Source organism: Clinocottus analis, unplaced genomic scaffold, assembly GCF_023055335.1.
Source record: "Clinocottus analis isolate CAN_PGR_092001 unplaced genomic scaffold, fCliAna1.0.p SCAF_22, whole genome shotgun sequence".
NCBI lineage: Eukaryota > Metazoa > Chordata > Actinopteri > Perciformes > Cottidae > Clinocottus > Clinocottus analis.
In genome coordinates this window covers 1,939,244-1,958,346 of record NW_027175954.1, presented here as the reverse complement: position 1 = coordinate 1,958,346, position 19,103 = coordinate 1,939,244, and the positions used below count along the sequence as shown (strand labels likewise).

The window sequence follows — 19,103 nt, the reverse complement described above, 5'->3', positions numbered from 1 at the left end:
GGTAATTTGAAAAGTAATGTCGTAATCTGTGATTATGGCTCACGTCAAACTACCTCGAGCATACGTTTTGACAGTTGTAATTACTGCTGTTATAAACATAATCTATTTATATTGTCCAATCCATCAAAGAATGAGCATTTAGAGCGTACTGCAACAAATACTGTGTGGTGGATTTCCTGACACTTTCCGGGAGGTTTTTGCAGAGGAAACATTAAAGTGTTTTTCTGTGGGTTTTTATGACTGTAGGAAGAGTGGTAGAGGAACACTTTGACAGATCTCCCTAATGGAGGGGACTTTCTCCAGAGGTAAATCCTGTTAGATGAGTCTCGCAGGTTTTGGTCCACTCTCTCACTCCACACTCTTACTGTAACTAATTAGATTCTAAATGAGAGAGTCGCAGAGGTGAAAAGGTCAGGGTCTTGGCTGCAGGAGCAGGGAATGAACACAGAAGTAGATTAGAGCCAACGTTATTCCAGTCTGGATACGTTGGTATTCAAAGGTTTCGTTCAACCCGGCCTGCGAGTAAAGGGCGGAACATTTCATGTTTTTGTGGTGGATGATATCACATGAAATTAGGCTTTGATGTCTGAACATGACCAAATCGGACGCTTCGCTCCAACACAAATAACACATTTTCCTCTCTGTGTCTCCGTCTGCAGAGGTTGCTCCCTACCTGCGAGGGGGTGGACTGAGGCAGCAGGTGGTGTTGGAGGGAAACAGGCTGGTGCTGACCTGCCTGGCTGGAGGCAGCTGGCCCCTGCAGTACCGCTGGTCTCTCAACAACAGCAACGTCACCGACTGGACACCACAGTACAGGTCAGTAACTTTCTGACCCGGCTGGTTACGCGTCTGCCTGTTTGCCTGTCTGCCGTTCTTTCTTCTAGTCCCGTTTTTTCATCCTTCCTTCTGAGGCTCTTCTGTGTATTCAGTCATGCCCGTAGCATGGAAGAAAACAGCATACGAGCAATGGCCCCCGAGTGATGGAGTGTGTTTTGGAAAGGTCAGAACATTTAGACAGTGGAGCTAAAGTGAGATTAATAATTACATCAGCATCATAAATATGTATATGGTCTGTGGAAAGAAGAGGAGAACTAATCAATACGCCCAAGCTTCTTTCTCTGATCACTTCTTCTCCTTCTTCTGCTTCTTCTTCTTCTTCTTCCTTTCCTGCTCCTCTTCCTCTTCCTCCTCCTCCTTCTCCTCCTCCTCCTCCATCACTCCCTCTCTTCTCCTCCCCTCTCTGTGTCTGTCCCTCTGTGTCTTGTTGGGTGAGAGCTAAGCAATACCTCTCAGCAAAACTGCAGCTGTGAAACAAAATTGTTTTTCACATCATTCAGAAATAGAGGGGATCTTGGGAGCGCATACACACTGAGGGAGGGAGAGGTTGAGCCAGCATTTTGGAGGCAGTTGCTATTCGAGCCAGGAGGCGTTGTGTAGCTCTGGACTGCTCTCAGCGATCTGGGTAGTTTAGTTGTGTTGGTATGAGTGTGTGTGTATTTGTGTGTGTGACCATCTGGATTTGTAGAACTGATTTTAGCACATCCACGTTATTTACATTTACATCTTCACTCACAGTTTAATGTAGACAAGTAGAGCGAGTCGACGGGTTGGCGGTTCGACAAGCTCCTCTTGTCCATGTCCAACACCCTACCTGAATGGTTAGGCTGGTGTTGGTGTGTCAATGTGTGTGTGTGTGTGTGTGTGTGTGTGTGTGTGTGTGTGTGTGTGTGTGTGTGTGTGTGTGTGTGTGTGTGATTGTTAGACGAATTGTAAAGAAATCTGTATAAAAACGCAATCCGTTCCATTCTTTACACACTCGAAAGAAGTCCGGCTTTCACAGAATCTCACACTTTTTTAACACCTTCTCTATTCGTCTGATTTATTTTATTTTCAATTACCTCTTATGCTTATGTTTAATGTACTGGACAGTGAATGATTCAGACGAGCAGCGCTGTAAATGGAAATGATTTACATTAATGGGAACTCCAGTTAGGTTTCCTTTCTCCAGCGTCAGTTCAGCTGCCGCTGCCTGGCACTTTTTACACACTTTATTTTACACATGGTGAGTTGCAGTAAAATAATCAGTTGGCAAGTTAGACTTACAAAACAACACAAAGAAAAACCTTTGTTTTTAGGAATACTCTTGAAAAGGCTATTGTGTTGTTTTCTAAAATGTAATAACAGTTTTTGGCTGACAAATGAAGTCTGCTTTTTTTCCCCTAGCCAACCCTTGTGTTCATTAAAAGCTGCATATTTGTGCAGCTCCTATTGCTTTCTGATTAAAACACTTTGGCGGAAAATATTCATTGGAAAGTAGAATATGATATCCGCATTTTATTTTATTCATCATGAAGCAATGCTAGGTCCTCTGCATGCACGGTCGTATTATGTGATGCACTCGTCACATGGTTTGGGATGTGCATCTCGCCATTTCAGCGCTCAGATTTTGGCGACAGGGAAGGGTTTGGTCAATTTGCGCTCAAGTCGTCTTATTGAAGGAAAACAAAACAACCTGAAATTGTTCTTGTCCTGAATCACACCGGGGACTTTGACTTCACACGCTGGGCTGAGACTGTGTCAGAGAAATTTACTGAGAAATTATGTTATTGATTGGGACCCGTCAACAATGAAGTTTGTGTTTGGTGAGGAATATAAAGGAAAGCTAGTACACACCTCTTAAAGGCAATGGAACACAGACAGAAAGAGGGATGCCGTGTCCAATATCAAAATCTGTTTCAGCTTGGGAGCTGCTGTGTAATGCGCCATTCCTGATTCAGATAGACTTGCCTGTGTGAGTCTTTGATACACACATGTGTGTTCGTGTGTGTGCGTGTGTGTGTGTGTGTGTAGAAGGGTGGGGGGGTTGTGTGTGTTGGCACTAAGCATACACTAACAGCCTGGGAGTTAAATACTTGGCTGTCCTGGTATTCATAATGAGCCCCAAAGCGACGTCCAGTTTTACTGTGTCTACCCGATTTTCATGTAATATATATGTGTGTGTGTGTGTGTGTGTGTGTGTGTGTGTGTGTGTTCGTGTGTGTGTGTGTGTGCGCGTGTGTGTTTGTGTGTTTGTCCAGCATGGCACCAACCTAGATCTTTTGCCAAGCTTCCCATTAGTGAAGCACAGTCCATTAAAACCCCATTAACTACCCCTCTCAGTAGAAAAAACTAAAAACATGAGCACAGTCAAAAACATTCTCAAACACAACTCACACACATACTGTACGTATGCAACCACTCCGCCTTCCCTTCTGTTATTGGGGAACTTTGACAACATTAGGCCCAGTCCATCCTCCAAACAAGGTCATGAAAGAGGATTGCACACGAGTGCGTACATATGGACAAACAGACCTCCACCTTCTTTCCCTTCTGTCGGGTCGCTCTCCAAACTGCCCAAAATGTTTGACTTCTTCTGTCTGCACTTACATGAAGCACAATTGTCAAATAATCCATAAAAAAGTTGTACTTATATTTTTACTTTTCACTATTCATTTATTCATAACAACTTTTATGACTGACCTGTTTTCTAAATTGTGTTGGTGGTAAAACAAATGACTAGTGTTAATACTCTAGATCAGTGGTTCTCAAATGGGGGTGTGTGTACCCCTGGGTGTACGTGAAGGCACTCCACGGGGTACGTGAGATTTTGTTTTAATATATTTAAAATGAGCATCCATTAAAAAAATCCTTTCAAAATAGTTATTTCGGCACTGTGAATTACATCTTTTTTTTCCAACCAAAAATGCTTTGCACTGGTCGTTGGGTACTCGGCTAAAAAAAAAAAAAAAGATTTCCCAGGGGGTAAATCACTGAAAAAAGGTTGAGAACCACTGCTCTAGATTGGCAGCTCAGGGATCTGAAACAACAGCCTCATCACCATGCTCTCTGTGTGTCTGTCCATCTGTAGGTTGCCTGTCCGGTCTCTGAAGAGGACGGACGCCGGCCTGTATCAGTGTATGGTGAGGAACAGGATGGGAGCCGTCATACACAGGAGAACAGAGGTGCAGGTGGCCTGTGAGTACACAAGTGTTTCTTGTTCTTCCGTTCGAATAGCACCAACACAGGAGCTTTATTTTCAATGACAAAGAATGCTGGTTGTGAAAGTAACGGATCCAGCGGCAACACGCAGCCTCTCTCTTAAAGTCCAGCCGAAATTCCAATTAGTCATCCCTTTTTGAAGTCTGAAATAGTCTAAAAGTAAATGAATTTTTTAATGTTGCAATAACTGGAAGAAAAGAAAAAAACGTTTTTTTTATATATTAGAAGAATTCTCCTTTTCTCTCTAAACACCCAATTTAATTTCAGTTGAACTTCAATTATTTAATGTAATATGTGAAAATCATTTAAGCATTAAAATACCAAGCTTACACCCAAAAAGTATGTCCGCGTTGCATTTTTTAAGACAAATGGCCGAGTCGCCGCAGCACTTAAAACTGAGAAGTCAGTTAATTGAGTTGAATTGTTGCAACCGGTGGACTTGTTTTTTCGGGGGCAAAGCAAATTTGTGTGAACTTTCGCACCCAGTTATTAGAAAACCATTCTGACAGTGCGGAGAGCCGCAAAGTCACCAATGGAGGAAACTCCAGGATCATAGCAGGGGGTGCAGTACAAAGAACCCTCTGGAATGAACAGTTTGAACCTATTGTCCCGCTAACGACCGAGCTAACGAGCTCGCTAACTGACGCCGCGGGGCTTCAATGCATCTCTACATTGAATGAAAGACTGTTCAGTCTGGACAGCGGCACATAAAGGCCTCGTACAAAGAAAAGAAGAAGGACTTCTGGGAGCTTTTTTCAACTGACTAGTGCGTCACAGCTATAGTCGTTCACCTGCCTGCTGTGACCATGCAGCTTTTTGCGTGATTTGATTTGCTTGTATTCATATTCGTTGTAGCTCATTGTAATTTGATGCATTGATATTGATACTCTTTCCATCCTCCAGTTATGAGGAACTTCTCCGCTGAGGAGCAGAGAAAGACGGTGACTCAGGGCCGAGCAGCCGTCATCAGCCTGCCTCCCGTCGCCTCTTTCCCCCGACCCCTGGTCACATGGTATAAAGACGGACACAAGATAATCCCCAACAACCAAATGTAGGTGTCTCTTTTACGCAGTTTCTCTCTCTCTCTCTCTCTCTCTCTCTCTCTGACTTATGCAGCAGACGCACTGACAAACAGTATCGCTTGAGATACAATTTCGATTTTACCGGTCTTATCCCTCAGTGGCATATCAATTAGCATGCCGCAGAAGCACAAAAGCTATTTTTAATCCTTGCACACCAATTGTTATGAATAATACGCCATTTAGATTACTGACCCTATTCATTAGACATCTCTACAAAAGACCCGGGACATTATCAAGAGAAGATAAAATGGATTTTTCAATGAATCAAATGGTTTTCTCTTGTCTGATCTGCAAGGTCATTAAGTAATTTTAGGTGCATGGGAGCTGTTCTTTTTATATTAATTGTACAGCAGAGGGTCCCTTGACTGTATTTCACACTCTTTTGTTTAATGCTGTTGTCTGGCTGCTTTTGAAATGACGCTAATTTGCATATTATTCCGTAGCTCCTACAGCTATCCTGTCAGCGTCGTTATTTTGAAAAATGTTCATACGGCGTATTAATGATGTAATTATTCAGACAGAGCCGCGACGTGTGTATTTGTTGTGAAAGGTTTCTCACAGTAATGCGCTATAGAATGTGGCAGCATCTTAAGTTATTTTGGAATATCCGTTTGAATCTACTCGTCACAGAAAGACGGCGTCTGAGCTCGAGACCTTCAGTGATTTCATTAGGCGGCTCTCACAGCCGGAGATAACTAACTCCCCATTAAGAGTACCAACTGCTCCCCTGTGTGTTATTGAAGGAAATTGTCAGTGGCCTTGCTGTACACTTAAATGGCCAGACAGCAACTTTTTTATTCCTTTTATGACAGTCACCACCTCAAAAGTGCTTGTGAGAAAGCTTTTTGGAGAAGGGATACATTAGCAGTTTTTTTTTTTCTTTTTTCATTTAATCATTTTTTTGTTGTTGGTTCACACAAAGATTGACTCTGCTTTTTAATTTGAATGGGCCTGGAAAATGGCTCTCCTGTTACCGTAATGGGGCTCCATTGAGTGTGGTAATGAGGATGGATTCAAGACACTGCCTGTATATAAAGTGTTTACTGCCTGGACATCACCACTCCAACCCGTCTTTACGAATACACCACAAATAAGACCGCTATTACCATACTACCAGTACTCGAGTAACAGTTAAACAATTTTAACAGAAAAGTGTCTCCTAGTCTCTCGAATGTTCACCTGCCGTTCAATTAATATAATGACCAGCAGAGTAGTATTGGCAGCCAGGTGTACAGAGCCGTTGTTTTCTCTATGAATGTCATGCAGACCCGTGACATTCTGGTGCTTAAGTTCAAGTCCAGCCTCACAGAAGCCGCTACAGAGGCTGTTGACTTGGATGCTCGGAAAAGAACGTGTTGTTCGGACACTTGTGGAAGGCAGAAGTGTAATAGCGACACTCGGCGGTGTGACTGCAAGCCACTTGTCGTAAAAACACCATAAATCATTTACATATGGGGGAAATCAATATATGTATATCGTTAAAATTCATATACATTATTAACCTACTCTTTATATATTATAAATCATACATTATATATTATAAATATTCTACTAATTACAGAATTGAAAGCTTGCCAGAACTCGTAGATCTATGTTCATATGAGCACAAAGGACACATTTTGACAACCGTTTCCTTCCGTATATGTTGCCTAGCTGTGTTCTGTTCTGGAAGATCCCCCTTAATCCAGAACCAGGAGCAGAAGTACCAGAAGCCATCAGCAGCAGAAGCATATGAGACGTAGATGAGGGCTGCCGGGTTGAAGTTGGGGTGGCTGCACAGATTGCAGAGTCGGCGCTGATGCAACGCTTGCTGCAGTCGGTTAGCGGAGCAGTTACAGCGCGACGTGCTCGACAGTGAGCAATGTGCTGTCACGCGGTGGCAGGTGCAGTCAACTGAGAGGGTCGGCCTGGTGGTCACGACACAGATGACGCCGTGGCCTGTGTCGCAGTCACAATATGTTGTTAATATAGCTACATTGGCTCTGTTTCTCTTTGCCCTTTATCTTAATTGAGTTGGGAGGGAAAAAAATGGTTTAACATCCTGCCCAAAATTGCACAGTCTCTGCATTTTATTATCAAGATTACCCATTAAATTCATGGTTTCCCTCAGCTATTCACTGCAGACAGAGTTAGTTCCTTCTGAATACCTGACTGCCTCCATAAAGCCATAAGAAATTAACGCATTTCTATGAAATACAATGTTAGTGACATTTTGCTGTTTCACACAGCAACGGCCTTACACTTAATGTAGGGGATGTTTTATTTGGACCATATACCAGTTTTATGCAGAGAGAGGGGGGCATGTCACTTCCAATAATTTGATATAAATCATGTTGCTCCATCTCAATTAACTCTATTGAATGTCCAGGACCAGAGAGAGGGATCCAGAAGTCAGTATTTCAAATGATACGTTTCCTTACACCTCGGACAAAAATGTCACGGCCGTACTTCAGACCCCTGATTTAAAGGCCCAATCCTAATCTCCCCCCTTGCGGACTCACAGACTTTAAGGCGCGCTCCCGCTAACCCTGTGAGGGTTTAGTTCCGCCCCACTGTCAAATTGCCGAGTGCTCGAGGGCTCTCTGGCAGACACTTTGAGCCCTTTATGAACTCTTTCCGTAAGTCGGCGTTAGATACCCACAATTCATTGCAATGTGACGCTAAACACGCACTTGTCGATGTAAGAAAGGAGACGTACAAAATAAAGGTAAACAAAGAGGTACGTGGGTGTTTAGCCCGATAAATAACGTTTACACAACAACATTAAGGATTAAAGATGGAACATGAAATCAGAGGAATGCAAGCAGAAATTATACATAATCATCTACACAGATTTATTCGTCATACATTTTGTTTTGTTATTGAAGCTGTTTTGAGCTTGGAAGACGTTCAAATCGGGGAATAAAAAAGTATGAAATAAATAACCATTCATGTAGTCATGGTCCCGTGATATGTTGCAGCAAAAGGCCGCATTACAGGTTCAGTGGGATAATAGCTCTTTTAAGGGTCACATGTCTGCAGGTTCTGAAAAGTTTTTATTAACATTTTGCAAATATTAAACCTTAAGTTTAATGAGCAAACCTCCTGTTCAGCGTGGAAGCGTGCAACAAATACAAGTCTCCTTTTCGAGAACTCAAGGCTGTGATCAATTGATACGCAAACGGTGAGCGATGAGTGAAGCGCTCTTTTCAATTGGAATACTTTATATTTCATTTTTCAACATTAGCATTCAACTGAATCATCTTATTCATACAAGGGAGTCTGAACTTCTCTGATTAGGTAAACCACTTAAACCAACCAGTCACATCTTTTTATCATCCTTGAGCATTTTCTTGAACTTTGAGTATCTTTTGTGGTCTTGTAGTTTTTTGAAGCGTTTAAATGTTCTTTTAGTATTAGACTCGTCGGACCGATACACCCAGATTCTTGATGAGTAGGTCATTAATAATTGCTTAATAAATGTCAAGCACTATAAGTACTAATTGCAAACTCCTGTTTACGACTGTTTTTAAGTCACACCAGCTGCAAGTAAACTTAGAAAGGGCAGTGTGAGATAATGGACAATGCAAATTTCCCCACTGCTGGACTAATAAAGGAATATGTAATCTAATCTAATTTGATTTTCAAATTAGTCTTTGCAATGTGGATACAGGACACCCAAGAATAAAGTTGACTTATCCTTTATTCCCGTCATGGCGGTACAGTGATGTGGCCAGTTGGTTTGGGCCCAGGGGACCTGATTGGTGTGCAACTTTGAAGAAGTCAAAAGATTCAAGGCTTTCACACCAGTACCTGTATCCATGGCAACATGATTAAAAAAAAATGGCAGCTGGTTCTGCCACTTGCAGAGTCTAGTTATTATGGTAATGTACTTTGTGATATAGAAATCATTTGAATGATAGTGTTAGATAGTTACAAACATTTCATCCCCGTGATTTGTATCTTCTTTTTAACCGTTTGTCTGTTTCTGCCCTTCAAAGAACACACACACACACACACACACACACACACACACACACACACACACACACACACACACACACATACACACGCACACACGCATACCTGTAATATGACTCAAAAAAGTTAATCTCACTCCATCATTTTCAAGTATTAATGTGATCTGGATAGCAACTTCTATTTTTGCATTGTGAGATGAAACGTTCTGCTTTGCTTGCGCCCCACATCCCCACCGTGATTCATGCATAACACTTCCTTTGAACCCTCATAGAAAAGACTAATTTGCACCTTTCTTCACAGCTTCCCTCTTGTCTCTACAAGACATGTCTTCCTCTCCCTCTCACCTCGCCGCTCCATCTCTCACTTCTACTTTTCTGCCTCTAAATTATTCTTTATATGGCTTTGTTCCCTCCGTTGGCTCTCGCTCTCTCTCCGTCTCTGTCTCTTTTACGGTCATTATCATGCTACAGGATATACTGTTACAGAAGCCATAAACTTCTGTTCCTGAATAAACTGCTTAACTGCTGTGCTGCACCCACACAAACAGGCACACACACACGCACACACGCACACACAATCTGTCTCTCCAGACCAATCTCAGTCGCGTCTACCTGGCTCTAACGTCTGTGTGCGCGCCCATGCGTGTCGAAGTGAGCGCGCTGAATATTTGCACGGTTCTGCCTGTGTAACAGTGTGTGTAAAGCCGCGTGTGGAGCCGCTGGCGTGCGCGTCGGTGTTTGCGAGCGAGGTTACGCTGGCTGATCCTGCGGTCCGGTGAGACAGGGCCAGATGGTGCCTGGCGGTTGGCTGTCTTCGTGGTGACCGAGCTGATGATGTTGTTTATGAAGTTTATTGATCCGATATGCATCGCTCCCAGAGTCCCAGGCCCCATTTCGCTGTCTGTCTCTCTGTCTCTCTGCCTCTCTGCCTCTCCCACCGCTCTCAATTTACATCTGTGTGTGCCTGCCCCTCACCCCTTTCTGCATATCCAACACACACACACACACAACCTCGCTCCCTCTGTGTGGCTCAGCTTTCCCCTCCATGTCACGTCCACACACATCTTGTTTGTGTATGACATTATCCAAACTCCCCAGCCCTCAAAATACTGGCCAGCGAAGAACGGGCAAGCTGTCACTTCCCACACAGTCTGCTCCAATCTAATAGAGTTCAGACCCCCTGCCCTCTTCTATCTCCTTGCTGCACTGCCATCACTCCAACCCTCTCCCTCCCCTTTCAAAAAAAAAAGAAAAAGAAAGAAAGAAAATGTTTTCCTTGCCATCCTCCCATTTTCCCACGAGCACTGGACTTCACACATAATTTAGTGTTTTCTTCTTTAATGTTGCCGTCGAGCAGCAGTCAACACAACTATGGGACAGTGCTGCCACCTCAACCGCCGATATATATTTTAGCCGTGACCCGCGGCGCAGGTCGACAAGAGCGTGCCGCTGTTTTTTAATTAGCTCGGAGGCCCGAGGCGGACGGACGTGAAATGATTTTGGTAGCCAGCAGCTTTCTGCGGACGGCACGGAAGGGAGAATCAGGACTCCTCTTTCTTTCTTCTGTCAGTAAGCCCTGATTGATCGAATAAAGGCAGTGATCTATGCAGAACCATGGCGCGGCAGACAGCAAATATTTCAGTTCCTCGTTGCTGGGGAGAGCGCTGATGTCACAGGTGGTCAATGTCATGACTGGGCCTTCTGGGAAATATGTCTCCTCACAGACCTGGCCTAAGCAGCCATATGCTGTGGAGAGTGTGCGTGTGAGTTTGTGAGTGTGTGAGTGAGTGTGTATGTGAGTGCGTGTGTGTGTGTGAGTCTGTCTCCACATTCATTCATTTTAATTTGTCAAACACCACTTAAACAGAGGGAGCAATTCATTATTTTGCCACTTTCTATTTCTCTCACACACACACACACACACACACACACACACACACACACACACCTCCACAGCAGAGGTCTGAACAGAAGGAACTTTCTCGCTGTCTGAACTTTGCGAGCAGATGTTTTGTGTGTTTGTGTCGGCGAGCGTGTGTGTGTGTGTGTGTGTGTGTGTGTGTGTGTGTGTGTGTGTGTGTGTGTATGTGCATTCGACAGACAGCAGGCTCAAGACAAAAAGAGCATCATTTGGAGGCAGACTCAAAGGATGTGTAGACTTAAATCCCACCACATGTTGAAAATACAAGCGGCCATTTGAAAGATCTTCCATCCACAACGCTTCATAATGACTCGGTTTCTCACGGCAGCCAAAGGGGAGGATCAAAGTGACTGAGAGAGAGGTGGAAGAAGAAATGGAGGGGAAAAAAGTGACAGGAAATGAATATGGAGTAAAGAGTTTAATCCATTGTGTCGGAGTGTTAATCTCTGGAGCCAGCGGCAGCTTAGATACTGTATGTGACTTTCTTCTCAATGATATGTTTTAGTTACTTTTAGGATTACAAAAACATCCCAGACTAGTCGGGTTTTAAGACATATGGGTGCACTAAGACGAGCCATGTGCCAAATATTTCTCTACTTATATTGTCTTTTATCCCCCAAGCCCTATTTCTATGTCTTTGTTAAGGATTTCACTCAAGTTGCATAAACAAGCTCACATGCTGATAACCGTCTTGACCTCTTTTGACGCTGTGGAGATTTTAGGAACGTGGCTATTCATAGCGTGGTTTACACGACGCTAACTGTGTCCAGCTCTCTGTTCAGGGTCATAATGTACAAGGTTACAAAGTTGAATTCAAATCAAACTTTCTCCAAACGTCTGCGTCACATTTCGAAAACTCACTTCACTTCAATGTAGTGGAAAAGCCGCTGCCACGGTGCGCATTATGTTGTCAGTTGTGGGCTCGCTGTTGTTAAATATTGTAATATTTCCTATATTAGCGAGCCAAACGGCGTCACTCTTGCCAGGCAATCTACTTGATAAATAGACCAGACTCATTAGATTGACCCGCTCGCCAAGAAAATGCCCATATGTCTTCATTTGCTGTTGAAGCCTGCGCATTAATGCAATGTATTAGCGAGACAACTTTAGAGAAGATATGAGAATTATAGAAAGATCTCTTCTTCTTTATTTATTTTTTTGACACCGTTGCTGCTGTCTTTGTAAAAGCCCAGGTCTTTTAATTGATTTTAAAATGGCAAAAAAAATGAAATAAACCGCCAGACCAAGAGGTTGTGTTAAAGGTAAACTGCCTCTTTGTCACTAATGGCAGTGAATGACGTTGGCTAAAACATATCCCAATACGATTAGCATTCAGCTGTAGATTAGAAAACAATAAAAGACGAGACATGAAGCAAAATATCACTTCAGACGGAATTCTGAACTGATATTTTCCAATATACCGATCCTCTCCTCTTTTTTTCCTTCCCCCCTTCCATTCCTTTCCATAATTGAATTGCTTCTTTGGTCACCTAATGTGGCGGCAAATAACAGAATGAAAATTTTCTACAGTAAACTTTTCCATTCCACTTCAATATCTTACCTCCCTTCATTTCAACAGAAATGGTGTTGCTCTTCTGTCTCTCTTGTTTGCTGCCCCCCCCCCCCCTCTCTCTCTCTCTCTCTCTCTCTCTCTCTCTCTCTCTCTCTCTCTCTCTCTCTCTCTCTCCTTCTTGTCAGGTAGTATTAGTGCTTGTTGATCCCAGTTCAAAGGGAAAATGATAATCTTGGTATTCCACTGCTTTTGACCCTCAGCTCACCGTAGGTCTTTAAAAGGGAAATGTTAAAAAAAGAGATTTCCAACTGCAAAGCTGTGAAAGTTGATCTGTCCTGGTGTTGTTTCTACGCTAGTGAATATTTTGGGTTGTGGAGCCACGTGCTGTTTTTAAATAATTACTTACAAGTAGAACTAATTGGCAGCAAAGTCTGAATTTTATACACTTAAGTTAGAGACACTTGTGTCAAGGAAATTACCATTTATAGCAACATGGTTATAGATTATTATATATACATAAATTTACGTTCGAGCAGCATCGCTTAAGCAGCATGTTTTTTTAATGCTGGGACAACTAATCCCTGCTTAATAGACACACATTAACATTAAATACATTATTGAAGACCTTAAAAACCCAGAGGAGGAGGCTCTTGAGCCGCTGCAGGAAGCTGGAGCGCGTGGCTTTGGCTTGAAGCGATCAGCTGACGAACAGTGAGGGGTGTCGGGTCATAATGTCTGCGCTGTTCACTTGTATGCTCAGCGTTCAGCGTTACCAGTCAAGTGGTAGCCAAACAGCCCATGAATGAGCCAGTGATTGGGAAGCGTGAATGAAGCAGCTGATGACAATCAGCTAATGCAAGCGGTGCTTTGCCTGAACTAATGCAGCGCTGCGTTCCATTAGCTTTCAGTAAGGTCATGTTCAGCACTGAAAAAAGCCCGTCTTTCATTCACTTCACTGGAGCCACTTTGATGGATAGGGCTCTATCGAAAGAAAAATATATATATATATATAGACATCTCTCTCTCTCTCTCTCTCTCTCTCTCTCTCTCTCTCTCTCTCTCTCTCTCTCTCTCTCTGTCTCTTTCTATATATATATATATATATATATATATATATATATATATATATATATATATATATATATGTATATATGTATATATATATATATATATATATATATATATATATATATATATATATATATATATATATGTATGTATGTATCGAGACAAACATATTTGCATTGATGCATCCCTCGTGAGCTCATCAGCGACATAAAACAAAAGGGAGTTTTCTCTGTGTCTTTAATTACATCATTGCTGTCGCTCGATTAAAAGGAGCGAGATCCGGGTTGGCTGGATGAGCATCCATGATAAATGAACCGCTTCTGAACAAAATAGTCTGAGTGGGTTGAAGTGCCCCCTGGAACGCAGTGATGCATTGTATATGCCCGGGGCTTTTATTGTGAAAAGGTAGAAACAGAAGCAGCAAAGCAGCATGTATCTGTACACACATGCATCATGTATTCAGTTGAGATTACTAATCATTGCTTCACATTGTTAATCAACCGTGTAAATAATTGTAGAAACTATTTTCTAACCTCAGATCTCAAACTGCTTCCCGGCCTCTTTACACTTTCGGTCTCCTGCTCTCCATGTCTATTTAAGTTCAACGTCTCTGCCCATACATGTTATCTGCTTGCAAAGGACTGTTTTTGTGCTTTTAAAGAAATTGGCCAGAGGCGACTTATTCTACCGCCACACTATTATTCATGAATTTTGCAGTAAAAAAAAATAAATCAGATGACTTGTTTAATTTTTAATGTTATCACTGTACTGCACGGGGAGTGAGGGAGCGACACATGTTGCAAAGGGAGACAGCGAACAAGGGGTTGCTTTAATTGCATTGCATTTCCTGGTAATATTATTCATTGTCAAGGTGGAGTGGGATAGAATTGCATTATGAAGACAGCACTTTAGGGCCTGCTGTCGGACTATGAATATTCATTGCTTGTTCTGCCAAAAGCAATTTGTTGTCGCTTTGTTTAAAACTGTTGATGTGGTTTCCAAGTCTGTCGGCTATAAGTAGAACCACACGCATGCCGCGAGGTAAAAACCCGACGTTTTTTAGTAGATTACCTTTTATTTCCTATCTCGGTGCGGAATTGGGGGGATATTTTAGAATTGATAGCATTATTATTCCTCAGAGCCTGGCTCGCAGTCAGATATTTTGTTGTTTGCTGAGATAACAGCCTCGATGTCTGGCGGATATATCAGGTGAAGTCGAGACTCCCCTCATCTGTCCTTAACTCGTGCGTGTCCCTTTTCTTGCAACCGCGTTCCAAATTTGCTGTCTTCTCCCAGCCGCATTTCTCAAACAACTGAGGTGAGAATAAAACTTTTTTAAAAGTCGAAAGTAGAAAAGACATTATCTCTGAGGCTGCACTTAATGACTCTCCCAGATGACAGAGGCTCACTCTGCTCCGCTCACTCAAGGGAGGGAGACGAGCAGCAGGAGAGGGAGGAGGAGAGCGAAGAGGATGAGGAGGAACAAAAAAAAGCTTCCCTAAACTGCAGGACTGCGACACAGACGATTGCATCCCAGTTGCAAAATATGTCGCTATTAAGGATCATTCCTTTAACATGTTTGAATTGTCCTCGAATAATCACCAGAGTTGTTTGTGTTCCTGCCGCAGCAAATACATATTTTATATACTGTAACAAAGTCCTATTGGGGCATTGATAACAAGACCCCGGGCTCTGGTATTAAAACCATCTGCCATCTGGATCTGGATGAGTTAAGACGTATGCTCATGGAAGGAAAACACACATTATCATAGCAGTGTAGCGGATCCAGTGTATCCATGCAGTTCATACAGTGGGATCATATTTGTGAAGAAGTACCACTCAGGGTGTAGAAATGCCATGACTCACTCTGAAGTTTGCACAGAGGCACTCTGGCATCATCAGTGTCTGTTTTTTTGTGTGGGGAGGAGTGGATGTACCTGTCATTTCTCTTGCCTCCCGTAGGGGACAACCTGTTCTGACTCAAATGAAAAGTAAACGCAGGCTGTTCCATATCTTGTCAAAAATGTCCTCGCACCCATCAAGTTTGTTTTTAGCCATTCTAGAAGCGTCACTCCGTGTCCACCATTGTCGCCCGGACTATTAAATGGATTGCTTTGACATTTCCTATCAACATTCGTGTTACCGAAAAGGGTAAATCTTCCCGATTTTAAACAAGGTTGGGCCCGTTGCATCCCGGAAGAGTTCGACTGAGCCGACAACATCACAAACGAGTGCAAATTGATTCAGATAACGAAGAACCGGAGTGTGTGAAGGAGTATCCTTGCATTAAGTAGAAAATTATTCTGTACAGCATGTAAAACATCTCAATGCGTGATGCATTAAGTTCACTATTTAAAGGAAGCACATCCTACAGAAGTGCGGGGCCGGACAAGCACTGGAGCACGACGCAACACAAGCTGGCAGCTCAAAGACATAATGAGGCGGATGCTGCATGAGCTGGCACACCCATTGACGGGCCAGTGAGCTATTTGCAACCATATGCACGGTTTTCATAAGAGCCTGCCTCGTCCTAAAACCTGGAAATAAGTTTGCATTTTTACGCACTTCTGGTTCCCTGGTCTTGAAAGGAAAGGGTGTCATGAATAGGTTTCAGTTAGATGCCTGAAATAAGATCTGTGGTTTACACAAACCCAATAGACTTTAGCTTTTGTTGTATGATATGACGCCAGTAACTAAAAATGTTATCTTTCTACTTAGGGCCGATGCCATCACACTTCAAAAGTCATACAAGTAGTGTTCATATGTGGTTATCTGGTTGAACAAAAGGGGTCAGCATCATAAACTTGTGTTTGCCACAGAGCTTATTGTCTGCAATGATCCAATAAATAAAATAAAGTGGAAAAATCCCATTGGCTTTTTTTTCTCAAGACAACCAGTGTGACGCTTACTTCCAGGGTTGGCCGACAAAAATATGTCAAAAAGTTGGTTTTGAGCCTTGGTACTTCTATTTATACTTCTATTTTATTTGCACCTGCTTTAAGCAGCCTGCAAAGATGACACCTTGTCACACTGCAGACATAGAAAATGCATACAAATAGCTGTTAAAATGAAATCACAGCCCATGCTTATTTTTACGAGGCGTAAATTGAGCTCTAACTACATGTACAAATAATGTACTCTCTAAATTCTTATGTTTGTATTTTCCAAAGTGTGTGTGTGAGCCTGCAGGATCTGGGTTTAGTGATTCTCTGGTAATGCATTTCCGTCTGCCAGAGAGCAGCTGCTTCTGTCTGAACTGATCACTCAAAGACGGACAGAAAACAGAGAGTGAGAGAAGTATGTGTAAGTGTGACTGTGACTGTGTGTGTGTGTGTCCGGTATCCAGCCTGTGTAGCGCGTGCTGATGATGATTAATTCCCTGGATATGAATCTTTGAAAGGTGCAGCGTCTTTTGTCTTCATGTCTGATCCGCTACTTCCCCTCTTTGTCCAGCTCTCTTCATCTTCTTTTTCTCTCTGCTTGTGACTCGCTGCCTGTATCCTATATCATCTCAGGAATCATTACACCCCCATTAAAGTCTGAACCAACACACTCCCCACCTGCCAGCTTGTGTGTGTGCATGCGGTTGCGTGAGCGTGTCCTCTGTCTAAAGTCGTTAAATATTCTAAAGACAGAGACCTCTTTTAATTATCCACTAATCACACTTTTAATTACCTGCCACACACACATCCATCACGGACAAGACTGTACACACATGCACACGTACCGCTTGCACACATCTCTCATTGGGAAGAGTTCTTAACCTATCGACCGCACGTAGAGCGGGGAAAGCGTCGGGGAGAATGAGTGAGAGAGCGAGGGAGGGAGAGAGACTACACAGTGCAGTGAGGAAGGGCTGACTGAAAGGAGGGATAGAAGACAACAAACAAATGAATAAGCAAATGCCTTCTCTCAGGAGATTAAATCAGTCATTCCTACTGACTGGGTTGTGGCCGCAGACTGTAAAGGAAGTGGACATAGTCGCTTTGACATCAGCCAATCGGTTTGTAGAGTGCTGTTTGGAAGCCACGACTTCGTCATTTTGGCCATCAGAAGTGATTTTTGTGATATTTAGACTGTGGAAAAGTAACGCCATGGTAGACCTGTCTATCACAAGATAGCCACTCGCCAAATCATACCCGGCTTTATCGTTCATTCGAATCCAAAATAGAATCATAATTGACCAAATGAACATCATGCCGATTTGAAGAAGACTTTATACCAGCGATTAAGACCACAAACTCAAGTTTACAAAGTTTACTGAGGTAATGAATCAAGTGAGAAGTAATTTTCTCAATCTTGTCTCAACCAGAGGAGTCGCCCCCTGATGGCTATTTGAAATAATGCAAGTTCAAGGCACTTCCACGTTGGCTTCACTTTTAAGAACTGGAAGATTGCTGCCTGCTTGCATCACACAGGAGGGTCGCAGGGGATTTTATTGGGGTCACCAGATCAGTTTGTGGAATTTCTTCCACTGCATTTCTTCCGTCTTCTATAGCTGCAGTAAAGCCTCGAGCCACCTTTTGGGTCATGATGGTTTGTCATTTTCAAAAGAGTCGGCCCTCAGGATAAAAAAGTTTGGGAATCACCACGTTTGTTCGCCACCCTCCACACTAGAGACGTATCTCTGCATATCCTCGGCTAAACATCCCCAGGATATCCAGATCGACTGGTTAATATCAGAGCCGCAAGATGACACCATCAGGATCAGAGAGCTGGATCAATAAGCAGAAGGTCACAAGTTTCGTTTCTCTCGCAGACAAATAAAGGGCGGAATTTCAGCGCTCGCTGCTCCCGGGAAATTACACTCTCACTTTCTGCGCTCTGACCTCTCCGCTCATGTATTCACGTGGGAGTTTTGTGTTTATGACTCGGGGGCGTATGTCAAGAAATAAATGTGTTCCCAGTGCTTAAGGTGGTGACCCAATGTCCACGGTTTCTATTTCAAACGCAGTGCTATCCATCCTTATTGAAGGAAAAAGCTCAGTATTTGCCGCGAGGTCACACTACAGGTTTCCTATTTATCATTTGGACCTCCGCTCACCAGATAATAACATCGTACCACAACCGACACACACGCACTCGTGACACATTGACATTTGCGTCAGATGCCCGTCCTGCGCGGCTCCAAACAAACGCGCTTTCGCCAAAGTGGGTGGAGTTGCAGCTGAGCTTGTGTTTATGCAGAGCAGATGGCACACTGTACCTGTTTAGCATAAAATTGTCGTCTCCGGTGATGGAGGGGGCGCACACGGACCCCTCCATCATCACAACAACAACAAAACGATCATGTTTGAAAGCACCCGTAAGTGTAAATGCACGTCGATAGATGAGTCGATACTCGGTGCTTCTCACCGACCTGCATGCACACACACACACACACACACACACACACACACATACACACACACACACACACGCGCGCTGGCTTATATTTGTCACGTTGCTCTCGGCCTTTTATTTAGAGTCAATGGAGGCTAGTGCCCCGAGTGTGTGCTTTCCTGAGTGTTTGCCTGGTTTCA

General features: G+C 43.1%; 1 protein-coding gene across 5 annotated transcripts in view; it reads left to right on the top strand.

Annotated features, from left to right (window-relative positions):
• Positions 1 to 19,103, top strand: part of LOC137792840 (protein sidekick-1-like) — a 214,878-nt gene that overhangs the window by 79,516 nt on the left and 116,259 nt on the right. For all 5 annotated transcript variants that reach the window (XM_068588606.1, XM_068588607.1, XM_068588605.1 and 2 more), the window contains 3 exons: positions 660 to 816; positions 3,908 to 4,014; positions 4,942 to 5,089. In XM_068588606.1, the coding sequence (XP_068444707.1) occupies positions 660 to 816; positions 3,908 to 4,014; positions 4,942 to 5,089 (412 nt within the window). The remainder of the gene's footprint in view (positions 1 to 659; positions 817 to 3,907; positions 4,015 to 4,941; positions 5,090 to 19,103) is intronic.